Source organism: Mastigoproctus giganteus, chromosome 9 (assembly GCF_048544385.1).
Source record: "Mastigoproctus giganteus isolate SK-2022 chromosome 9, ASM4854438v1, whole genome shotgun sequence".
Lineage (NCBI taxonomy): Eukaryota > Metazoa > Arthropoda > Arachnida > Uropygi > Thelyphonidae > Mastigoproctus > Mastigoproctus giganteus.
This window is the reverse complement of record NC_143583.1, coordinates 191,989,276-192,015,376: the sequence shown is the minus strand read 5'-3', so window position 1 is coordinate 192,015,376 and position 26,101 is coordinate 191,989,276. Positions and strand designations below refer to the sequence as shown.

The following is a 26,101-nucleotide window of genomic DNA, read 5'->3' as shown; positions in this document are numbered from 1 at the left end:
GACTGTGCAGGCTCAGCTTCAGCATTTGTCAGGAGTCGCTCATAGGACTGAGTCCCATCCATGTGTCACTATTTGGGAAGGAATTTTCATCTGCGTTGAAGATCCATGTCATATCCATTGGATGTCTGTACAGCACGACTGCTGCTTGGTTGTTGGTCTTCACAGACTGGGTAATGCCCCAGTTGTGGGTTCAGGGTGTCAAGTCTTTATTCATACTTTTCATGGGATGTGATCCTGTCGTAGTGGTAGTCGTTACATGTTCATTTCTCGGCTGTGAGAGTCGATTTGCATGCTACAGGTTGGGATAGTTTTTGGTCGTCATGGTTTCTTCGTGGACACTGTGGTCCATCAATGTCGGACCACAGTGTCCACGTGGTCCGACACTGGACCACAGTTAAAGTCAAGATATTTGAATTCAGTCACAATGGGAGAAGGGGTTGGAACTCCTGTCTTTGTTGTGCTGGTTTGTATGGGATGTATTCTTGTCAAGGGGGTTGTCTTTGCAATGTTCATTCCGGGTTGTGATCCCATTTTGAGTTTCGTAGTCAGTCCGTCGCAGTAAAAGATGGCATAGGTCTTGGGTTATTACAGGATGCCCTTCATGGGCCCTGGGGCCATCCAGGAGTGTCTCTTCAGGGCAGTGGATTTCTGAGTTCTCTAAATGCCAGGTACTTATTGTGCAGCTGGTTTCAGGTTAGTCAGCAGGTCGGTACGGCTTGGTGTGCTGGTGCAGGTGGTAAGCTATGTTAGTTCTGTTGCCCACGGTTTGCCACTGGTGTAGAGGCGCTGGGCGAATTTAGAAAATAGCGTGTAGGTTGTTTTATTTTCCAGTAGATAATGCTACTGATTTTTGGGGTTGAAATGCATCTGTGTGATCAAGTGGCTGCGCAGATCTTCATAGTGCTCACATTCGTGCATTATGTGGTGTCTCATGTGTCCAGAAAGCCACATGCACACATCGGGTTATCTGTGATGCCAAGGATGTTTTGTTTTCTGTGGATCACTCCATGTCCTGTGAGGAGGTAGGTAGTGTGGAGTGAAGGATTGAACCATTGTGGATATTGTGGGAAGACCTGTTGGAGGTTAAGGAGAAACTTTCGGGTAATATCGCCTTTAGTTGAATCAGTCCAGCATTGCTGCCAGATCGTCTGTAGGTATGTTTCCAATATTTTCTTTTCTGCCTGTCTGTTGTTTGCCAGATCTGTGGTATAGTTTAGATAGGTTGTGGCTTTTCCACGCTTGAGCTGCTGCTCCATTTCTGCTAAGTTGAGAGGCAGAACTCATGTGATAACTTGCAGTGCATATGTTGATACTGTGTTGCACGCTCAGGTGACAGTTAGGAGAATCGGTCTGTGTATTATATCCAATTTTTGCCAATTTAACACTGTTGAAGCCTTGTGATACCAAGCACTGAAGGCATATGTGATTGCCAGAATGATGGCTGCCTTGTAGAGGAGTGCAAGGGTGTGCCTCTTCAGTCCCCAATCTCAGCAGGTGACCCTGGCAAGCATGGCCACATAATTTTTTATCTTTGTCTGAATATAGTTCAGGTGGGGTGTAAACGAGCAGTTGCTGTCTAGGATAATTTTGAGATATTTAAGATTGGTGATGAACTTAATGGTTCTGTTGTTGATTCTTATTTGTGGTGGTCTGGTTGGGGTTAGGTAGCCTTTTGAGTCTTAGTTGACGAGATGGTCAGGTGATGTCCCTCCACCCAGTGTTGGAGGGTGGTTAGTGCCAGCAATTTGATGTTCCCTAGATCCTTATGGAGAAGCTTGTCGAGTACACAGTTCCATAGGAGGGGGGCACAGTACTGAGCCCTGCGGGCAGCCCTGATGGACTTAGCCCTCCACCCTACAGTAAGGAACTTCAAGATCCTTCTGTTACTTAGGTAACTCCACATACAGCTATAGAGATTCCTTGTCAAGTGAGCTGCCCTGAGTCTTGTGAGGACACTCGGCCACCATAGGGCATCGAACACCCCTGCAAAGTAATCGAGATGAGGATGAAATCCTTTTGATCACAGCTCTCTGCCATGTCCAGGATACATTCTAGTGCACTGAGGGTAGATCTTCCAGGTTTAAAGCCGAATTGTTATTTTCAGTTAGATTTGCTGTGGTGTAGTATTCTACTATCCTCTGTTTCAGCAGTTGTTCGAGGACTTTGCTTAGCACCGAAAGTAGGGCTATTGGTCAATATGATTCTGGTATCTGTGACTGTTTGGCTGGGTTTCTGAGTATTAATTTTATGCTGGCCACCCTCCAGTCTGAAGGGAACCAGCCAGAGCTGAGGCAATGGTAGTATAGGTCCAGGAGGAGGTCAGGGGTATATTCAGCAACTTTCTATTTCAGGCTAAAGCATGTCTGGACTTGGAGTTCTTTTGCTTCTGACTTTGCTTATGGCTGTTTGTAATTCATGGTGAGTGAAGGGCTCTTCATTTGGGTGGTTTGGTAAGCTTCATTGGCCAGGCAAAGTAGTTATTATTCAGGAGTATCACTTCCATTTAGTGGTTTGAAGTTGGTATTCAGAATGTTGTTGACTGAACCTTGCCAATTTTTTGTCATAGTGCCTTGCAGGGTAATCATGGAGGGTGTCACCTCCCCTCTGGGCACTTTGTTCATGTTTATGAGATATATTTGCTCCATGCATCTGAGTTGCCCACAGTGGAGACCAGGTGCTCCCAGGACAGCTTCTTCCGCTACCTGATCAATGCAGTATATGTATTCCTGGCTACCCTATTATACTGTTGCCTGAGGAACTCTGTCTCAGGTGGGGACCAGGCCCGTCTAGCTCTCTGGAAGGCTTGTCTCTTTTGATTAATTTCCCGTCTCAATACCTCAAGCTTTTGTGACCAGCACTCCCGGCTGCTGGGCCCTTGTCCTGATCGTCTGGTTTGCAGCACTTACAATGGCATTTGTTATCATACGTTGGTGGTAATCCGGGGTACAGCTCAGTAGTTGGTCACTTTGTAGGTTGTTGGCTTTGCTGGTGATAACCTCTTTGAATTGTTCCCAGTTCACTTTATCTACTGTGTATCTGTTCAGTTTGAGACTGTTTGATGGGGCTTGGTGGAATGATCTTTGCACATCAAATGTGATGGCTCGGTGGTCAGAGGAAGTCCAGCTCTCTTTTATAGCCCAGGCATGTTCCATTGCCGTATTTCAAAAGTGTGGTGGGGGGTTCAGTAGTTGGAAAAGGGTGGGGGGGAAGGGAGAGTTTCCCACCTTGTCGTATTACACCAGTGCATCTTCCAGTGCGTGCCTGAGGACGAGCATCTGGTCTGGCACAGGGTCCTCCAAAAGGGTTGGATCCAAGGTGTACACTTCTTACAATAGTTTCAGCCTGTTGACTTTCTTCTGATTGTTTTTTGTTGGGATCATATTGGGACTTTATTTCTCTACTTGTTTTAGGGACAGTTTGCCTCTTATTATGCTTTTTAGAGAGCAGGGCTGGTTTCTGTTCATCAGCACCATCTCTTGGGTTGTTGATCAGTATAGTTTCGGGCGCTTTCCCGATATTTTCTTCCGTTTAGGTGAGATATTCTGATAGCATATTGGTTGATGTTGGAAAAACAGGGTTTCCAAATCACCAAGATTCTGTTAGTGGATCCTTGTAGGGGATAAGAAAAGAAGAATTTTGAGGGGTCACACAAGTCCGTGCATTAATTAGGAGATGCACAGCTCTCTTTTGAAGATTTGGGCTATCCCCCACAATCACGTTGTTGTTGTTATTTGGTTTTTAGGAGCATTAGCAACTAAGGCCATATTGCTCCGGTGCGGTGGTCATTCCCTGACCTTTCCGCATCCTCCGTATTTGGTGGTGACGGGCTCGAACCCCGGTCTAATCAAGAAGCGTGTGCTACGCACTGCTGCTCCTTCCCACCTGGCTACGGAGGCGCCGCACACAATCACGTGAGGTGGGCGGAAACAGCCAATTTAAAATTTGTCGCAGAAGGATGCAGCTACTTCCTCTCGGGTTTTTCAGGGGCATAGAAAATGATGGTAAGTTCGGTTTTGCATCTAAAGTTATAGGTTCCAAGATAGATTCTGTCCATATAAAGTTTATGGCAGGTGGGGGGGGGAATCACAAAGAGTGGTGGAGCACTCTTTCAGCTCAGTTTGACTAATTTGGGCCACCTCTCCAATCAAGTGCAATCTACAGCGTGGCAACCACTTTATACTGGTGCCTCTCTATGGCCCTGCTGTCAGCCACATGGTGACTATGTGGTCTGGCAACAAAGGATACAGATGAGCAACATTGATAAACTGGTAAACTCCCAGAAGGTTAATTAAATTGTCTCACCTAGGGAGTCCTCAGATGATATTCTTTTGTTGTGGACACTTTTCTTGCTGGAATACACTTTAATTGGCTATCCCTATAGAGTGTTGCATGAAGTAATAATGTCTACATAGCAGACATTATTATAAAAATAAAATAAAAATTCAGTAAATATCTATTTTAAAGACTTAGCCAAATAGTTCTACTATGTAAAGCCTTACATGAATAGTCAAAATTGCTTAAAGAGGATCAGAGCATCCAATCCTCTTTAAGCAGGGTAAAAAGGGCAAAATGTCAAATAAAATAACAAATAAATAAATAATTTATATCTTTATTACGGATTTGCCTGGGAGAGAATGTGCATGGGGTAGAAGTTTTCTCAGTGTGGTCAGTGCTTGTTAATAGGAGAGACTGATTTTACAGAGATATATTTAATAGAAGAGGTGCAAGAATATTTTCTGTGCTATCAAGGCAGTGATAGGTGTGTTGGAAAACTACTAGCTTGGGGGATACAAAGACTAACAGATTAACTACAGCCATACGCAGAAGTGAAAGTAATTCTTGAATTGCTTCTATTGGAAAATGCAGCAGCCTGGAAAGCAAGGTGTAGGGGATTTCAGGCCTTGTTGTGGGTCATCATGGAACAAGTGGATACATGGGCTGTGTAAGGGTAACAAAGAGTATGAACATGTGCATGTACACTAATACCAGGAACACTGTAAACAAACTCAATGAATTTGAAGTACTGATTAAGTCATTAAACCCAGACATTACAGGGATAGCAGTGACATGCTATCCCTGTAATGTCTGGGATAGCAGAGACATGGGGTCAATGAGAAATAAGTGATGCTGAATTTGAATATGGGAAGTACAGTACATATACAAGAAGGATAGACGGGACAAGAGGGGTGGAGGGATTATGCTCTTAGTTAAGAAGCATATTAAATCTAAGGCTGTGCATCCAGTTAACATGGGTGACCAGTGCAATGCTGAGTCAGTTTGGTGTGATATAAACACTGGGAAAACAAAATTGAGAGTAGGCCAGTAGTGGGCCAATAAACCAGAATGTCTTATAATTAGGAATTTTAACTTTCCAGATGTTGACCGAAATTTGTGGCTTGGTCACTCACACACTAGCAAGACTTTTGCAGATTTCTTGGATGACTGTTTTCTACAGAGGCATGATAGAGAGGTATAAACAGGAAGCAATAATCTTGATTTGGTTATGAGCAGTGTTTCTACATGCATTACATATCTGAAGGTAAAAGATCCACTGGTTGGCAGCGAATCACAGTGTACTAATGTGCAATTTAATTAAAGGTATAACTACTGTCAATGGTGCTTTAAAAGGTTGACTACAGTGGTCTCAGAGTGTTTTGAAATTATAAGCAGTGGGACCAACCGATGATGTTACCAACAGCAAATTCTAAATGGGAAGCATTCAGGGAAGTAATCACAGAAGCTACAAAATATTTCACACCAACGAAGAAATACTGTTCAAGGTTTAGGCCTAAATGGATGTCAAATGAACTACTGAGACAAGTGGAAGAGAAGAGAAGAAAAGGGCATGGAATGCATACATTTTATCAGGTGATTCAGAAGCCTATGGTAGATATAAATGAGTATGTAATCAAGTCACAAAGAAGGTTAGGCAAGCAAAGGCAGATTATGAGAAGTCTCTGGCAAAGGATGCAAAGACTTATTATTATTATTATTATTATTATTAACATATGGTGCAAGGATGCCTAAGGCTTATGCTGCTTTTTTTTAGCTTCAGCAAAAAAAAAAATTTCTGAATTATCCTGAGAGAGAGAGAGAGAGAGAGAGAGAGAGAGAGAGAGAGAGAGAGAGAGAGAGAGAGAGAGAGAGAGAGAGAGAGAGAGAGAGAGAGAAGAAAGAAAGAAAGAAAGAACAAGAATCAGAAGAAAATCACCAAAAGAAGCATGATGATATCCAGCTCAGGACCCTGGGTTTACCAAGCCCATACTCACCAGATGTGAACCTCAGAGGGTGTATATATATATATATATATATAAAGGTTCTTAAAAATGATAGTTGATATTAATTTAAAAGATATACTTGTCTTGCATTTTGAATATAAATTGACAGAGTATAAGCACTTTTAACTCCACCCTATATGCAGCCGAAGTGACAAAGTCAGTAAGAAAAATAACTATAAAACATATAGTTTTCAAAACTAAGCTTTGCACCATAAAACAATCAATTTGAGTACAGTGGGGAATTTTATATCCCAAAGTTATTACTGCAAATAAATAAACAAGCAATAACATGATTGGAAACATCAGAAAGTTACCATGATGGACCACTAAAAGGACAATACTGACTTAATTTGCCTTAATATCTTATTTATCAACAAAAACAAACTTCATGGGGTAGCAAATTCAGCAGTGTACCTTTCTATTGTAAAATCAAGGTACTTTCTTTCTGCATCGGGGAAACACCAAATACTGTATATCAGCTGAGCAATTTTTACATTAATCTTTGATCATCCAAGCATTATGCTTACAGGTTATTGCTCTTGCTAAATTATATATATATTTTTTAATTTCATTTTGGAAGAGAAATAAAATTATTTTTCAGTCACCCTTCATAATTTCATGTAGAGTATGGGTATCAATCAAAATGAAAGTACCAAAACTGAACTCACTAACAAAAATCAGAAAAACAAACAAGAACAACGACACTAGCCTGACATGCTACGTTCTATGCTTATTAACAGTACAAAGGAATGGGTTGAATCACATCAGTCCACCCAAGGTGTATGGGTTAACTATTGATGACCCTGATCAGGTTGCAGACAAATCGAATAGATATTTTGCATTTACATTCAGACATGAAGAATTCCTTAGGGAAGGGGATGTTAGAAGTTTATCAAACTGTAACAAAGAGCTAAATGACTTTGTGATAACTGAAGGAAAGTGGAGAAGAAATTGTTGAAGATGAACATAAAAAAGGCAGCTGAGGTGGATGGAATAATCTATCCAATTATATTAAGAGAGGCAGCAAAGGAGGTAAGCAAACCCTTAGCCATAATTATGAGAGCATCCTTGGATTCAGGGAAAATCCCTATGGACTGGAGATGTGCAAATACATCCCCAATTCATAAAGGGGAATCAAAAGGTGACATGGGTAATTACAGATATGTTAGCTTAACATCTGTTCCAGGGAAAATAATGGAATCACTGGTTAAAGAAGTAATACAAAACCAGCTGGACAGGCATACAATTATAATCCAGTCACAACATGGATTTGTTAAGCAGCAGTCTTGTCTAACCAATCTGATAGGTTAATATTATGCAGTGACAAAGGAACTGGATGCAAAAAATAATTTTGATATCATATACTTGGATTTCAGGAAGGCTTTTGATACTGTTGCACGTAAAAGACTACTGTATAAACTTAAAAGAAAGTTACTGCTATGGATAAAGGGATAGTTAAGTGGTAGAAGACAGAGAGTGGTTATCAATGGGTACTGCCCTTTGTGGACTAATGTTATCAGTGGAGTCCCCCAAAGTTCAGTGTAGTGCCCATTGTTTTTTTTTTTTTGTTTTTTTTCCAATATTTAATAATGATATTGATGAACGTATATCTGGCTTAATGCCAAAGTTTGCAGATGATACAAAGGTTGGCAGGGTAGTTAACAACAGTAATTAGGGCGAGCTACTGCAAAAATTTTTTTAGGAAAATTAGGTGAATGGGCTGAGAAATGACAGTTGAAGTTTAACATTGACAGATGCAAGGTATTGCATATGGATATCAGTATCCCAGATTAACTTACCAACTGTGTGGTATTACACTCATGGTTGTGCAAAATGAAAAAGACTGGGGGAGGAGGTAACTGCATAGTCAGATATGAAATTCTCTGAACAATGCAGACATGCTGCCAGAACAGCTTGTGGGATTTGTCAATGATATACAGAAACTTAAGATGTTGTGCTCATTCTCCAGAAGCTGCAATTTGCAGAACTGAAGCCTTTCTAGGTAAGAGCACCCTTTTGGTTAAGGAAACAAAAGGGTGCTCTTACCTAGAATGCCTTCAGTTCTGCAAATTGCAGCTTCTGGAGAACAAGCACCTTCTGTGTAATCTGATTAAATTGTTTAAGGCATTGAATGTGAATAGCAATCTTCCTCTTGCTGAGACTACACACATGAAGCAGCAGAATATTTTTAAGTTGAGGAAGGATGGTTGATGGATGGATGAGCAGAAGTTTGCCTTCAGCCAGCAGGTGATTGATTGTTGGAACAGGCTTCCATCTGTTTTTGTGGAAGTGGATGGTTTGAATAAATTTAAAGAACTAGACAAATTCTTGGAGGATATGGATGGGAGAAGTGTGAACGTAGCACACTTCTCCCATAAAGTAGCATTCTTGCATCATTTGCCACTACTATTACTACACATGGCAAGACCAGGAACATTATTAAAAGGATTGTATGTAGGATAAAGCAATTCAAAAAAAGTAACTAATACGCAGGTGACCTTAAAGACCTAAAACCAAAAAAAAAATTTAAATATATAAATAAAATATGGTCAGGGCTTACCTTATCGCAGAAGACTTTGATCTGACAGTAACCCCTGTGGATTGGTGGTGCTCCTTCACGTAAGTCATCAAAAGTTTCAATTTGAATGTGAAGTGGTTGACCCTTTAGAGGTGGAGGGATTGAAAGAATTAATTTCATTTAAACAAAAAATTCTATACTTGTAAATTAGGATTTATACTTTAATTATTCCATATATATATATATAATAATATATATATAAAATAGCCATAAACTGTATAAGTTACAATGGCATTAATAAAATAAGATCCTACAGTATAATCTCAGTAATTTATCAACTGCTAAATTCACATGCCACTTATTTCTTCATTTATTATTATTATTTTTTTTTTTTCAGGTTTGAACCACCCTTCCATTGGTTTATACAATAAAACTTTGTACAACTTTTAATTTGCTATGTCAGTTAATTCATCACAAATCATGAAGGTTTCCACCAGCAGTGTTATTGAGATTACACTATATTTCAGAATCAATTTGAAATTCAAGATACCAGAACAAGTAACTTCTGTGGGGACAGGTGGATTTCAGCAAAACTGCAATAGTTTTGCTGAAATCTGTTTAAACTCTAAAAAAAGACAGCAAATATCTTCCTTTATCTTCCTTCAGAATACAGTAATAAATGACGCTTGAGACAAATTTATGTTCCAAAAAGTGATACAATTTCATAATTATTTTTAAAAAATTATCATATTTCCTTTAAAAATAATTCCAAATCAAATTCATTTAATAATATTTTAATTAGTGAAACCAAGACTCTGATAAATACTAACACACGCAAGCACTCTCTCTCTCTCTCTCTCTCAGATATGTACTTTATTCCATTATAATAATATTTTGATTTATGAACACCATGCCTTCTTGAAAATTACTTTGCAAGTGAAAGTTTGTAAATTTGAAGCCGATTTCCCATAGATGCGATGGTATGATTTGTTCCAAAAAATGAAATGTTAACTTCCAGAAATGCAAGACAAACTGATAACCATACAATATATGCCCTGACAACAAAATTTAAAGCTTGTTTACCAACAAGATTTTAAAATAATACCTTTATTACAATATAAAGTGGAGCTAGATTACATTTGAGGTGCCATTCTTGGAAGTTAACAAAGTTTACAAGATTGCTTAGAACAAGAACAAGACTGCTTAGAAAAAAATCACTATAGTGCTGCAGTTCAGCACAACGGCATTGGAGTCATGTATAGAAAATGGGTACTACTATATAAATTAAAAAGCTCATAACTTCAATTGGTTAAGCTCAGCCTATTTTACAAGTCATATTTCAGTGTGGCAAACCTAACAGATATCCCTGTTTCCTAAGCAATAAATTAAACTTTCCTAAAAAGAAATCACTATTATCACAACAGGAGACACTGTTAGTAATTTGCACTTTTATGATGTGTGCTTTCTAGCACATTTCACAAAAATATATTTTAACACATCTGCTGCTTCTAACACAGTATTAAAAGGCACCCAAGTGACATGCTGTAATGCATATAGGTAGTCATTCTTAAGTGGTAAATAAATGAATGCTAAATATAAAGGCACATGAAATTAAAAACTGCTTAATAGTCCTTTACAGTGTTACACACGTTCCCTCAGGTATGACAAGCTGCTTGCTACCTGGGAGTCTAAAATGCTGATGGAACTTCTATTTGGGTTATTCAAGTCAAGTGGACCAAATGTCAGAAGTCCGGTCATTCTGTGACAACCAAATCCTCTGCTTGCACCTTCATGATGATAGGACTGTTAATTAGTAACCCTGAGTATAACCCTCATGTGAAAGTCCTAAAATATGGCCTAGTATACTGACCAACCAGGTGTGAACCAATGTAAACAGGGATCAAGGTGTGGCTTCCACATCACATGGAAAAATGCTGCCCCTCTGCGTTACCTGGCAATATTAAGTGGTGCATGACTCTCATCAACTGGTGCAATACTACCACTTTGCTTATTGGAGGCTTGAAGTGATGGAATCCATGTTTAATCTCCAGAGCAAAGCTCTAGCTAACCCACCATCTCTTCCATCATGCAGTATAATTGATGTCTTTTGAGGTTATGATGGGCATTATGGTGAGAGTCGATTTTCCTTACCTTTTGAGAGTATAGCTCTAAAACAGCGTTTACAGGCTGGCTGCAAGATAGTCCATTGGAATGAACCTACTGATAACTTTCTAAGAGGCTTCCAGATCAGCTAGTGTATAATCTCATTGCCTCTACTCTGCCAGATAGTGGTGACTGGAGGGAGTCTGAGTAGTGTGTATGTGAGGACATTGTTGAGACCACATTATGTCAGTGAGATGGGTATATTCTTTCCTTGTGTATGCCATATCCAAAAATTTCATTACTTGTCCTTACTACTGAACACATCACGAATAGTCATACTAATAGAACAAACTTATCTGCAAAAAGATCTAAACCTCCCAAACACTTCCTCGTTCATTTCACAAATATATGTGGTCTTAGTTCCAATCTCAATGACATCCATTTCCACTTATAGCCTACGAAACCCCGCATACCTTTTCTGACAGAATTTCAATTATTGGTTGATTCAACCACTGCTCATATCAGTTATCCTAATTATTCACGGATGATTCTTTAAGGATTCTTTTTTTGCTTTAAAGGTGATACTTGTGCATATGTCCACTCTTGTATTCTTGTCAGAGACAGTAATCTGGAATCTCCTCTTTTTGATCTTCTCTGACTTAAAATATCTCTGCCCCATTCAGCCAAATTCATCTGTTGCCTCCATAATTTTCCTAACTTCACTAATCACTTGGAGCTCTTTAACTTCCCTTTGAAAATTACAGTGAAGTAATTTTCCTTGGTGATTTTAATGTTCACAACTTCAGCTGGCTTCCATTTTCTAGTCACACTGATCCATCCGGTCGAGATGATGAAGCTTTTGCAATTACTAATGACCTTGCAGAGATTGTTCATTTACCTACCAGACAATCCTAACCACACAGTCAACACTCTTGATCTTTGTTTCACTAACATTCTATCCAAGTACACAGCTGAAGTGAGTGGTCCTCTAGGCACCTCAGATCACAACTTGGTGATGGTACCTTCTCCAATGGAGCCTTTCTCTTGTAGCCATTCTCAACCTCATGTTGTTTGGCATTACAAGAATGCAAAATGGGATGATCTGTGCAATTTCTATTCTTCTTTTCCTTGGTTGGACTACTGTTTTAAGTCTTCTGATGTCAATGTTTTCTCAGATCATGTCAGTGAAATTATTCTTGTAGGGATGAAATCCTTTATTCCATACTCCAAGTTAAAATTTCGTTCTTTATCTAAACCTTGGTTTTCCAATAAATGTGCTAAGGCTGTTCGAGATAAGAATGTTGCATATTGGAATTGGCTTGCAGCCAAACATGCTATATTTGGATCCAAGACTATATTTACAGATAAAGAAGAAAAGGAACACCTTTATCAAGATTGTGACATCTGGAAGGGCATTTCTGGGAATAATTTATTGGATTTCTTTGAGGAATCTTTTGGAGAGACTAAAGGTCAATTCATACCGTGTATGAAGTACTTAGTACCGTGCTTACCCAAGCACGGTACTAAGTACTATAGGTTCTAATACCTCTCAAGTTTGGGGTTTACATAAAAAAAAAAAAAAAAAAATACATTTTTAAAAAATGTATCCAGAGAAGTTTGTTTAGCTACTCTTTTTTCACTATAGCAAGCAGACACTAAATGTCATGTTATCTTGGTGCTATATTCTGAGTTGGGATCTATTTTCTCAAAAACTGCCAGTGTAGCTAGTTTCTAAACATTTAAAGGCCTAACTCTACTGCTTGGTTATCACGGAATTGTAACAGACTCTCATGAACTGGGATGTAATCATTCGACTTCCTCTGCTTCCCTAGGAAAATGAAATGTTCATTACCGAGTTCCTGAACACTACCTGCTTTGACTTGTAACCAGTGGTGAGCTGTGAATATTGTTTTTCCAACTTTCTACTAAGTAAATTTGATCGGCCATGAAAGTGATGTCATCCGTGGCTTCCACCAGAGGTGCTTTCCATGCTCACACTACTAGTAGTGTCTAAAAATGCGTCACGTGATTAAAGCACGTGACGCATTTTTTGTGACCAGTATAACTCGAGTCAGGTGCAGTTTCAGGGGGGTGGACAGATGCGGCTTATTACCCCCTTAACCATGCGTATAAGTGAATGTGTAAAATGTTCCTAGGTCTATCTAAAAAAAACAAAAAAACTTAAAAACCTGGTCGTCATGCCTCACCTTACGATGATAACTGGATATGACAATGTCTGGGGTTCTAACTTTTTAGAATTTTTGAATAGTATGACATCATAATCATGCTTTCTGAATCATACTACTGCAGTAAGTATGATTGCAACAATACAAATATTTGTCAACAATTTTTTCGTCTCGCATTTTCGTTACATTCCATTGTTAGGTGCCCCTAAGAGCTGCATATCAACTACAAGACCGGTACATCAATCAGTGCTGTTTTACAGAGACATTTAAATATGTTGCAATTACAAATATACATTCTTACTTTAGTTATCATAAATCCATTGTATCTTGTCTTCCAGAAATTATGAAAATCTGTGAATGATCAATAAAATAATTACAACAAAAAAGCCCTTTTATTTCGTAATCAATATATACAAATCAAAATACCTAAAAGATGTTATTTGTTATTTTGGTTTTTAGGAGCATTAGCAACCAAGGCCATATTGCTCCGGGATATGCGGTGGTCATTCCCTGACCTTTCCGCATCCTCCGTATTTGGTGGTGAGGTACCTAAAAGAAATGCGAAGGATGTTTCGCATAAACCATCTACTGGGTGTGTTCGGCACATGAGCAGCTTTTTTATTTGTCTTTTTTTTTTAAAAAACTAGGGAAATATAATGGATACATTTTTTTCATGATAAAATTTTAATATTGCGAATAAAAAAATAACATGAAATATTTCCCATATCACAAATAACATAAAAACTATCACAAAACATTCCATAATATAAAAACAAATATTACACAAAAAACAAACTTTCTAGAAAAAGTACAAAAAAAAAAAATCAGATTACATGAAAAAAAATTATTTCACAAATATTCAAGAAAATTTTATTCTAAAAATTGCCATATACAATTTACTTCTTTATTAATATTTGTTATCGATCTTCTGCTCTGCTCAATAGCTGAGCATTGATTACAAAGGAATGATTTGACGTAACGATCCGGATCAAATTGAAGCAACGGTTTTCCATTTAGACGTATGGTTATCATAATCTGTAACATGTTTAATTTACACAATATTATTTATTACGCTGAAAGCTCGCTCAGCTTCAGCACTGCTAAATGCAATGGTTTCAAAGATATTTCTAGATTTTTTAACTGACAAGGGAATTTCACTCAATTTTAAAGATAAACTGTCTTTGACAAAATCTCTAAAATCAATCAATTTTTACTTAATATTTTATCAGAAAACTTAAATTTCTTATTCAGTTTCACCGTCTTGCCACCAAGATGAAAGTTCTTTCACATTCCACGATTTCCAGTAGCATATGTTTAAAATTTCTTTCAATGGTATCGTTATTTTCTTTATTTAATTTAAAATCACCCTGTTGCATTAATAATTATCCTTTAAGGATAAAACAATGCAATTAATAATTTGTCACTAGGTAATTTTTCTACTTTTGATTTTGATTCCTTCAAATTCTTTCCACTTCAACATGCTCTCAATCTTAGCTTCCTAATTTCCTTCAGAATTTTTAAAATTAGCAATAGCATTGATGGTTCGAATTATTAATTTATATGCTTTTACCATTGCCATTCTGTAAAGCTTCTGAATGATAAGAGAGTCCCTGCAGGATGTTGATCGTTAGTGCTAAATGGTTAAGAAATTCTAAATTTAAAAGTCGATTTAATAATCCAGAATATTTAACTTCTGATTCTGAGCCAGTAAATCAGAGTCTTATAATGGGGGATTTTAATTTCCCAGATATTGACTGGAATTTGTGGGTTGGTCACTCACACACTAGCAAGGCTTTTATGAATTTATTGCATGATTGTTTTCTACATCAGCATGTTCTGGAGGAAACTAGAGGGAGTAATACTCTTGATTTGATTATCAGTAGTGATTCTTCATGCATTAAGAATCTGCAGATAGAGGAACCACTAGGTGGCAGTGATCACAGTGTGCTGAAGTAGGATTTGCTCAAAGAGGTAACTACCATCAGGGGTAAAGGGAAGAGTTATTACTTTCGTAAAGGCGACTACGGTGATCTGAGACAGTATTTAAATTCTATACAGTGGGCCCAACTGATGATGTTACCAACAGCAAATTCAAAATGGGAAGCATTCAAAGAACTTATCTTGGAAGCTACTAGGCTTTACGTACTAAAGAAATATTGTTCAAGGTTTAGGCCTACATGGATGTCAGATGAACCAATGAGACATATGGCAGAGAAGAAAAATGCTTGGGATACATATAAATTAACACGTGACACGGAAGTCTATGATAGATATACGTTGATCTGTAACCAAGTTACAAAGGAGGTTAGGCAGGTGAAGGCAGATTACAAGAAATCTTTGGCAAGGGATGCAAAAAAAAAACAGCAAAGAGTTCTTTTCTTATGTAAACTCTAGAAGGAAGGGGATGAATCAGATTGGTCCACTTGATATCGATGGTTCAACTGTTGATGATCCTGCTCAGGTAGCTAACAAACTAAATAAATATTTTGCATCGACATTCACACATGAGGAGTTATTCAGCGAGGGGAATGCCAGAGGTGTATTCAACTCTGGCAGTAAGCTAGATAATCTTGTAATAACTGAGAGTAAAGTGGAGGAAAAATTGTTGAAGATAAACACAAGAAAGGCACATGGGGTGGATGGGATCTATCCAGTTATATTAAAGGAGGCAGCAAAGGAAGTAAGCAAACCATTAGCCATAATTATCAAAACTTCCTTGGACTCAGGGGAGGTACCCATAGACTGGAGATGTGCAAATGTGATCCCAATTCACAAAGGAGGATCAAAGTCTGACACAAGTAATTATAGACCTGTGAGTTTAACTTCTGTTCCAGGAAAATTAATAGAAGCACTGGTTAAAGAAGCACTGCAGGATCATCTGGACAAGAATTCAGTTGTAGCTCAGACACAGCATGGTTTTGTTAAGGGAAGGTCTTGCCTGACCAATTTGATTGGATACTATGATGTAATCACAAAAGAATTGGATGCAAGGAATAAATTTGATATTATATATTTGGATCTTAGAAAGGCTTTTGATACTGTTGCACATGGAAGACTGCTGCCCAAATGGAGCAGTGTGGCATTCGAGGCAAATTGCTGCTATGGATAAAGGGGTGGTTGAGGGGGAGAAGACAGAGAGTGGTAATCAACAGACACTGCTCATTGTGAACTAATGTTATCAGTGGAGTCCCTCAGGGTTCAGTGTTGGGTCCATTATTGTTTACTGTATTTATAAATAATATTGATGATGGGATATCAAGCTTAATGTCCAAGTTTGCAGACGATACAAAAGTTGGCAGGGTTGTTACGGACACTACTGACACTATGCTGCTGCAACAGGATCTGGAAAGGTTGAGCAGATGGGCTGAGAGGTGGCAAATGAAGTTTAACATTGACAAATGTAAAGTACTCCATATGGGAAACAGCAACCCCAGAGCAACGTATCAACTCTGTGGTGCTACACTGACAGTGGTAGAGAATGAAAAGGACCTGGGGGTAATTGTGCAGGCAGATATGAAGTTCTCTGATCAGTGCAGACGGGCTGCAAGAGTAGCTCATGGTGTCTTATCAATGATATACAGGAATTTTTCTAGCAGGGATAAGGAGGTGATTATTCCCTTGTATAAGACAATGGTCAGGCCACACCTTGAGTACTGTATACAAGTCTGGAGGCCTCATTTCAAGAAGGATGTAGAGCTGCTGAAGAAGGGTGTACAGAGAAAGGCAACAAGGTTAGTGAATGGAACAAAGGGTTGCTCTTACGAAGAAAGACTTAAGTTTTGCAAATTACAGTATCTGCAGACTAGGCACCAGCGAGGTGATCTGATAGAGGTGTATTAAGCCTTGAATGGTTTAAGCATGCTCAATGCTAATGGGATTCTGCCTATTGCTCAGAATAATCGCCTGAGAGGGCATATATTCAAATTGAGAAAAGACAGATGTAGGATAGATGTCCAGAAATTTGCCTTTAGCCAGCGGGTAGTTGGTTGGTGGAACAGACTTCCATCGCTTGTTGTGGAAGTTGATTGCTTAAATAAATTTAAGGCTCAGCTGGACAGGTATTTCGAACGAACAGAGGGGTGAAGTGGAAGGTGTTTTTTTTTTTTTTTTTCTGGCTGATGCTGCATAAGCTTGCTTTCTTGCATCATATGCCTCTACTAATGCTAATGCTAATATGTTTGCACAAAGTGAGATAATTCCTCCAACCCACAATTTGCCGTCCGCAAGCTAAAAGTTGCTCATCGTGACCCGAACACATGACTGATCTTTATAGTTTCCACATCAAGTTCTTTAGCAATCATCCTTAACTCGCGCTAGTTTTTTGGAGATTGGTAATACATTTTTTTTTCTATTATTATTATTGCCTGTATGCCATTATATTTTAGAACATTTTCTACACAGTGAAAGGCTCAACAAAATTTCAAAATCTGCCAACAATTCATCTTCATAAAGTTTATACAGTATAATATCTTTGTTGCCTCAATCCCCCACCCTCTCTACATTGTTACTCTCACTAGTTCTTTGAATATAGTGCAAAATGTCGGAATCACACAGATATTCAGCTACTCTGACCATGTAAATACACAGGAGAAATTTACTGGAAGGCATGGATCACTCACTTCTCCGAAAAACATATGCCCATTTTTCGGAGTAAAGGGGAACCACAACAGAGGTTAACCAGAGGCTATAATCCGTGTCGAGAATCTTCTTAACCTCTGACTGGCTATGGAAAGCATACTGACTAGCATCATTTCTCGGTATGTGACTGCATAGGTTTTATGGACAGTACTAACATTGTGAAAAGGCAATCCCTTTCACCCTTAATTCACACTTGCTAATTACCTAAATTGCCTAAGGCCAGAGGTGAGAACAATGCATACAAAGTTGTCTCTCCTAATCCATTCATTACATGGAAATTTTCTTCGTTCAACAGAAACTATTTTAAATGTAATTACCAAGGGGAATCAAAAAAATTTGCTATAAAGAAGTTCGTGAAACAGAGGTCCGACTGCAATTAAATCAAAAATGAAGCAATTTTAAAATACATAACTGATCAATTGCGCCATTAAAATGCTGGGAATGGGGCCCCGCTTGCCCCACCGTAGTTTCAGCTCTGGATATTCAATAATTGCATCCAGAATTTCATTTGTAAAATAAATGATCATCTCAACAATGGGCTTGCAAATTTTCAAAAAAAATAACAATGGGCTCTCGCGAGCCCACTAGAGCTCACCACTGCTTGTAACTGTAGTGATTAGAACATCAGCAGCAATTTTCCTATTTGGTCTTTAAATCCCAAGAAATCAGAAACAATTTCTGTCCACAATTTTCCCCAGGAACCAATGAGGAAAGATTCTTCATCTCTTTCCAAGATTCCAAAATTCTTAAGTGCATCCAAAATGAATCATTTTCAAAATTGTTCCAGTGTTCTAATCTTATATGTTGTTTTGATTGCCTTTGGGCAAGAGTTCTTCTGGGGTAATATGCCTTAAAAGATTAAAAGAAGCACTCACTCTTGGTCCTGGAACAATGGAATGTTGGACTGGAGAGAAGAAGACAACCTTGATGTTAGACTCTGCATCAGAAAGGTAACATCACCTCCAGAGCATTAATCAGGAATAACAATGTTTTAAACAGCAGGTTGTTGTGCTGACAATAACTCCAAGAAGCTGCAAAAAAGAAATCTTTGAAAAGCTATCCTCAAAAGGAACTCAATTATCCAGACTCTTAGATTGGATTTATAGACAACAAGATGTCTCCCTTTATCAAACTCTTGAGTGCTCTTGGTTTTCAGCATGATAAAAATGTGAGTGTTTCAGCTTTAAATCAAGGCTCCCAAGAAACTGAGCAAAAGTCCTTTTTTTTGGTTTAAAACAAGGCATTGATTTTTCTTCCTTGCTGATGTAGGTACTTGAAAGCATCTTCTTCTAAAAAAGCAGTCTCACCAGCACTGAAGACTTATCCGGAAGAATAGCCTCCCCTCTCAAAAATTATTTCTACCAGTCTCTTGTGAAAATCAGTTTGCACTTAACCTTGTAACTAGATGTTGTGTAAGCCATATCTAATTTTGAAACAAAAACCATCTTACTTTCAGTGAAACTTTCACTCACAGATCCCATTCCATGCTGGTCTTTCAATGCGTCAAAAAGATTTAAAGGTATGTGGCATTATGTTTGGGCTTGAATTAAAAAAAATCAAGTCTTTCCATCTCAGATACAAGTTCTGCATATATCTTATAATTGTTGATTGCAGTGAGGCTGCACTTTTAATTTCAGCACTGATTCTTATCTGTTCCTTAAGAATTGCTTGCACAACTGTGAGTTGAGTCCAATTTAAGACTACAATAGCCCACTCTAAGTGCTACTTCATTTCTAATGTAATGATCTTTCTACTACATTTTTCCACAACAGCATCACTTAAGTACTGACCCATTCTTTTTATCCAAAATTTTTAAGGATGAAATATCAAATGAAAAATACACAAACCTTTAGCACCGGAATTCATCACTGGCTGAATAGTATACACATATCAATGCATTATTTATTTGTAAATAATGCTCCCATGGAAACAAATTTTTAGATTATAAACATCGCACCTTTTCCATGCATTACAGCAGAAAGTGAAAATGGTTTGCTGTTCAGTATTTCAAAAACAGTGATTTTCACTGGTTTTATTCATCTAAATGCCCTTTCATGGCATCCTTCATATTTTAAAACTACAACACACAGATAAAAGAAAATAAATTACCTTTCACATTTGGAGGTTTTTTTTTCACCTTACAATGCTCAACAAAAGCAGTCCAGCCTTCTCATTTATTGAAACATAAACCAGACAATTACTTTCAAGAAATTAAAAAAAAAAAATCAAAGAAAAGTCCTGGTCAATTTTGATCCTGTAAATAACAACAGAAGTGGCAATTTGTTAGCGATGTATGTGTGGATAAACATAAGTTGTGATTATTGTTAACTTTTTCAAAGGCAATAAAATCCTTTATAATGTAATAAAATCTCAAGAAAATCATTACAGATTCCAGTGGTAAACTATATATTTACTGTAATTCTGATAAGACAATATCATTCCCTCCTGATAATAAGTAGCAATTTAATGTCATAAAAGGAATATTTTCTGTAATACAACCTATAGCAGACTCTGGCAGTGAGCTAGATGATTTTTTAATAACTGAGAGGAAAGTGGAGGAGAAATTGTTGAGGATAAACATAAAATAAAGGAGGCAGCAAAGGAAGTAAACAAACCCTTAGCCATAATTATGAGAGCTTCTTTGGACTCAGGGGAGGTACCCATGACTGGAGATGTGAAAATGTGACCCCAATTCGCAAAGACTGACACAAGTAATTATAGACCTGTGAGTTTAGCTTCTGTTCCAGGAAAATTAATGGAGGCACTGGTTAAAGAAACACTGCAGGATCATCTAGACAAGACTTCAGTTACAGCTCGGACACAGCATGGTTTTTGTTAAGGGAAAGTCTTGCCTGACCAATTTGATTCGATACTATGATGCAGTCACTAAAGAACTGGATGCAGTGAATAACTTTGATATTATATATTTGGATCTTAGAAAGGCTTTTGATACTGTTGCACATGGAAGACTGCTGCACAAATTGGAGCAGTGTGGCATTGGAGGCAAATTGCTGCTATGAATAAAGGGATGGTTGAGGGGGAGAAGACAGAGAGTGGTAATCAATGGACACTGCTCATCGTGGACTAATGTTATTAGTGGAGTCCCTCAGGGTTCAGTGTTGGGTCCATTGTTGTTTTCTGTATTTATAAATGATATTGATGATGGTACATCAAACTTAATGTCCAAGTTTGCAGACGATACAAAGTTGGCAGGGTTGTTAAGGGCACTACTGACAGTATGCTGCTGCAACAGGATCTGGAAAGGTTGAACAGATGGGCTGAGAGGTGACAAATGAAGTTTAACATTGACAAATGAAAAGTACTACATATGGGAAACAGCAACCCCAGAGCAACGTATCAACTCTGTGGTACTACACTGACAGTGGTAGAGAATGAAAAGGACCTGAGGGTAATTGTGCAGGCAGATATGAAGTTCTCTGAGCAATGCAGACGGGCTGCAAGAGTAGCTCATCGTGTCTTGTCAATTATATACAGGCAAATAAATAAATAGCAAATAAATCTGATGAATTTCAAGTACTGATAAATCATCAAATGCAGACATTGTAGGGATATATGAGACAGTGTCACTCAGATATAAGGGATTCAGAATTTGAATATGGGGAGTACAATGCATAGAGAAAGGACAGATAAAACAAGATGGGGAATAATGCTCTTAGTTAAAAAGCACATAAAATCTAAGACATGGTTTGGTTTGGTTTTTATGGCAACTAAGACCATGATGCACCAAGTCCAATATCAAAATATATTAAATTATGTTGCACTATCAATATTTAAAAATAGCTAAAAAAATAAGTAAATTTAGATAAAAAAAATCAAGTAAAAAAACTGAAATTTACACGATGCATATAAAAAAAATAAGAGAAGTTTACCTCAATATAATACGTAGAACACTTCCGTATGATACTCTCCAGAAATTAAAATGAAAAAATCAAAAATCTTGCATCAGAGTAACAAATAATTAAAAATCAATTTAATGCAATTAAAAATAAGAAAATTAATTAAAAGAATTTAATGAAAAAATTGCAAAACGATTTTCCTTCCTGAAGCTGACAACGCTTTTCGACCGTATGTCGTGATCACAGGAATGAAAATTATCGAATAGGAATGAGCACGAAACTTAAATAGGGATTATTTGTCTTCGTGCATGCACGTAAAAGCCCACGAATCGGAGATCAGATATGGCTGACAAACATTAACAGAATTCTCGTGTAACTTAATTTCTACGGTTTCTGCAATTGATAATCATATATAATTACGTTGGACATGAAGTATTTTGGCCTTGTTAAATAAAAAAGTATATTTTTCATTAACGGCGCAAAAGGCACAGGCCTCAGAAATAAAAAAAGGCATGTTAACAAATTACAAACATTGTCGGGAGGGTCAAGACACATTCATACGAATTCTAACACATTGTCCCAGGCTTGAGACCAAGTGCATACAAGTTGGGTGACCCCCCCCCCATACACACAACATGCTACCCCAGAATAAGTCAGCTAGTTCACGAACACCCCCTCGCCCAGCATTCAACGAACCGACATATCAACAGGTTACAAATCTTTCCTCGTATATGCTATCGCAGGACCCGATTTCACTTTTATCCAAAGGATTAAATTATAATTTACCACCTTGAAAACAACCTAAAGAACAGTGTATAATTCATATTGAATTTGGACTTCGTAATGTTCCACAAAAAGATTTATTTATTCAACAAGTTAACCAAGTGGTGAATAACAAAAGAAAGACGATTTCCTAAATTGAATACAGATGGCAGTTCAGCTTTACGTGAACTTCGGGAAAATAAAGACATTATTATACAGAAGGCAGATAAAGGAGATACAGTGGTAATACTCGATAAACCTGATTATATTAATAAGTTAGATTCAGTTGTTTCAGATATCTCCATTTATCTTGAAGTAAACCCAGCACTATTTACCAATTTGGTCAAGCAATACAATAAAATGTCAACCATGTATCAAAAAAACGACTACATTACTATGGCTCAGTTAAAGGAATTGAAGGCCAGAACATACAATATTCCTGCCCTTTTCTGTCATGGAAAATTACACAAGACTGGATTTCCTATTCAACCTATTGTTTCCTACAGAAACTTGGCATTTTCATCTTTGGCCACACATGTATATACACAGTGGTGAGTTATAGTGGGCTCGCAAGAGCCCATTGTTATTTTTTTTTTTGAAAATTTGCGAGCTCATTGTTGAGATGATAATTTATTTTACAAATGAAATCCTGAATGCAATTATTGAGTATCTAGAGCCGAAAGCCCGCTTGCCCCATTCCCAGTAAAATGCTGGGAATGGGGCAAGTGGGGCCCCATTCCCAGCATTTTAATGCCGCAATCGATCGGTTATGAATTTTAAAATTGCTTAATTTTTGATTTAATTACAGTCGGACCTCTGTTTAACGAACTCTTTATAGCAAATTTTTTTGATTCCCCCTTGGTAATTACACTTAAAATAGTTTCCTGTGAACGAAAAAAATTTCCATGTAATGAACGGGTTAGGAGAGACAACTTTGTATGCATTATTCTTACCTCTGGCCTTTAGACAATTTAGGTAATTAGAAAGCGAGAGTTAAGGGTGAAAGGGATTACCATTTCACAATGTTAATGGTGTCCATAAAACCTCTGCAGTCACACACCGAGAAGTCGCACTAGTCAATATGCTTTCCATAGCCAGTCAGAGGTTTAAGAAGATTCTCGACACGGATTATACCCTCTGGTCAACCTGTGTTGTAGTTCCCCTTTACTCCTACAAGAAGTCATATGTTTTTCGGAGAAGTGAGTGATCCTTGCCTTCCAGTAAATGTCTCCTGTCTATGTTTACATGGTCGCAGTAGCAGAATATTCTTGTGGTTCCGACATTTTGCACTGTATTCAAAGAACTAGTGAGAGTAGCAACGTAGAGGGGAAGGGGGATTGAGGCAACTAAGATATTATATAAACTTTATGAAGACGAAATGTTGGCAGATTTTTAAACTTCATCAAGGCTCTGACTGTGCAGAAAATGTTCTAAAATATAATGGCATACAGGCAATAATTAAAAAAAAAAAAAACTGTATCACCAAACTCCAAAAAACCAGCGCAAATTAAAGATGACTGCTAAAGAACTTGATGCAGAAACTATAAAGATCGGTCATGTGTTCGGGCCACAATGGGCAGCTTGTAGCTTACAGATGGCAATCGAGGGTTGGAGAAATTATCCTGCTTTGTCAATGCAAACATTTTGAATCAGAAAGTGAATTTGTGTTAATGAATATGCGGCCTCAGTTTGTGCTTCTTGTTCAGCAGCGTAAGAATTAGCCTTTCACGCCGTTAACAAAAAACATACTTTTTTATTTAACGAGGCCAAAATACTTAGTGTCCAATGTAATTATACGCGACTATTAATTGCAGAAACCGTAGAAATTAAATTACACGAGAATTCTGTTAATGTTCATCGGCCATATCTGATCTCCAATTCGTGGGCTTTGACGTGCAAAGACAAATAATCCCTATTTAAGTTTCATGCTCACCCCTATTCAGTAATTTTCATTCCTGTGATCACGACATACGGTCGAAAAGTGTTGTCAGCTTCAGGAAGGAAAATCGTTTTGCAATTTTTTCTTTAAATTCTTTTAATTAATTTTCTTATTTTTAATTATTTGTTACTCTAATGTAAGATTTTCGACTTTTTCATTTTAATTTCTGGAGAGTATCATACGGAAGTGTTCTACGTTCTATATTGAGGTAAACTACTCTTATTATTTTACAAATATTGATATCAATGTAGAATGTATTGAGCATTACAGCTCTGGTTCATACTATCTAATATAAAAAAAAAATAAAAAATAATTTATATATGTGTATAAAGTTTTGCAATTTTTTAAAATTTAAAACTTGCAGATATCGTCCTTGTCAGATAAAATCTGACTGAGTGTATAAGGCTCAATCAGATGGTTAAAAGTGCTGAAACAAAAATGGCATGCATTTAAAAGTTATCAAACCTGTGTTAAAGCAGTGAGATTGTGAAAAAATGGTAAAATTGAAAGCTATGCCTTTTGCAATTCCCATTTTTATTTGATGGGAGGCTACAAACCACCACAATAACTGTTACTTTTGTATCCTAATGTTCCATCTGCCATTAGACCAATCCATGGAATTGGCAGGTTATCCTGCCAATTCCATGCCCTCCATTTATACTGGAGAATGTAGCAGCAGAGAGTGCTGAAAGTGGAGTCTACACAAATGGAGACATTGAGTCCAGCCCTCAACTGTTCACAGCATGAACTCAATGATCTGGTAAGAGATTTAAATTTACCAATGGAATTTGCAGAATTCCTTTGTTCTAGACTTTAGTCAAAATATCTTTAGTCAAAACATTCCATGTGCTAGAAAGCACATGGAATGTTTTTCTGGTGGTACAGACACAGAGAACAAGGACTAGTCTACTACTCTTTTCTGGGGACGATTGTATGTTTTTTTACAGTAATATAAATGACTTAATGAACTATCTAGGAAGTAGTTACAATCCTACACAGTGGAGACTTTTTATTGACTCATGAAAGAGGAGTCTCAAAGGTGTGATGCTCCACAATGGAAATAAATATGGGTAAATTCAAGTAGCTTATGCTGTGTATTTAAAAAAAACATACGAGAACTTTTAGAAGTTGTTGACAAATATTAAGTATGAACATGATTGGTTGGTCTGTGCTAATTTTAAAGTGATAGGCATGTTACATGGACAGCAATCTAGTTACACAAAAATTCCTTGCTTTTTGTGTGAGTTGGATAGTCGGGCAAGGAGTAAGCACTGGGATGTCAAGATATCTGGACAAAGAGGGGCACTTTGTTGCCTGGATCAAAGAACCTAGTTCATAAACCACTGGTAGACCCAATTTGTCTTCCTTCCACCCTTGCGCATCAAATTTGGGTTTGATGAAACAGTTTGTGAAAGCTTTACCTCCAGAAAGTCCCTGCTTCAACTACCTTTGTACTAAATTCCCATTTATCACCCAAGAGAAGCTAAAACAAGGCATTTTTGTTGGACCTCATATACGCAAACTAATGAGGAAACAATATTTTGAGAGAACTATAAATAAAACATAAAAACAGGCTGGATTAACTTCAGGTCTGTTGTTGGGAACTTCTTAGGGGACAATTAGGATCCAGACTAAAAGAATATAGTTGAAAATATGTTTGCAAAACTTCAAGAAGCTGGGCTGCAACATGAGCATCAAGGTACATTTTTACACTTTCACATCAACTTCCCAGAAAATCTAGGAAGTGTTAGTGAAGAACAGGATGAGGTTTTGCCAGTATATTAAAGACATGCAAATGATGTACCAGGGGAATGTCAACA

At 37.6% G+C, this 26,101-nt stretch overlaps 1 protein-coding gene across 1 annotated transcript in view; it reads right to left on the bottom strand.

The window, feature by feature from the left end:
- Window positions 1-26,101, bottom strand: part of LOC150080979 (protein grainyhead-like) — a 271,124-nt gene that overhangs the window by 89,017 nt on the left and 156,006 nt on the right. The window contains exon 10 of the mRNA XM_090380871.1: window positions 8,839-8,940. Within this exon, the coding sequence (XP_090236997.1) occupies window positions 8,839-8,940 (102 nt within the window). The remainder of the gene's footprint in view (window positions 1-8,838; window positions 8,941-26,101) is intronic.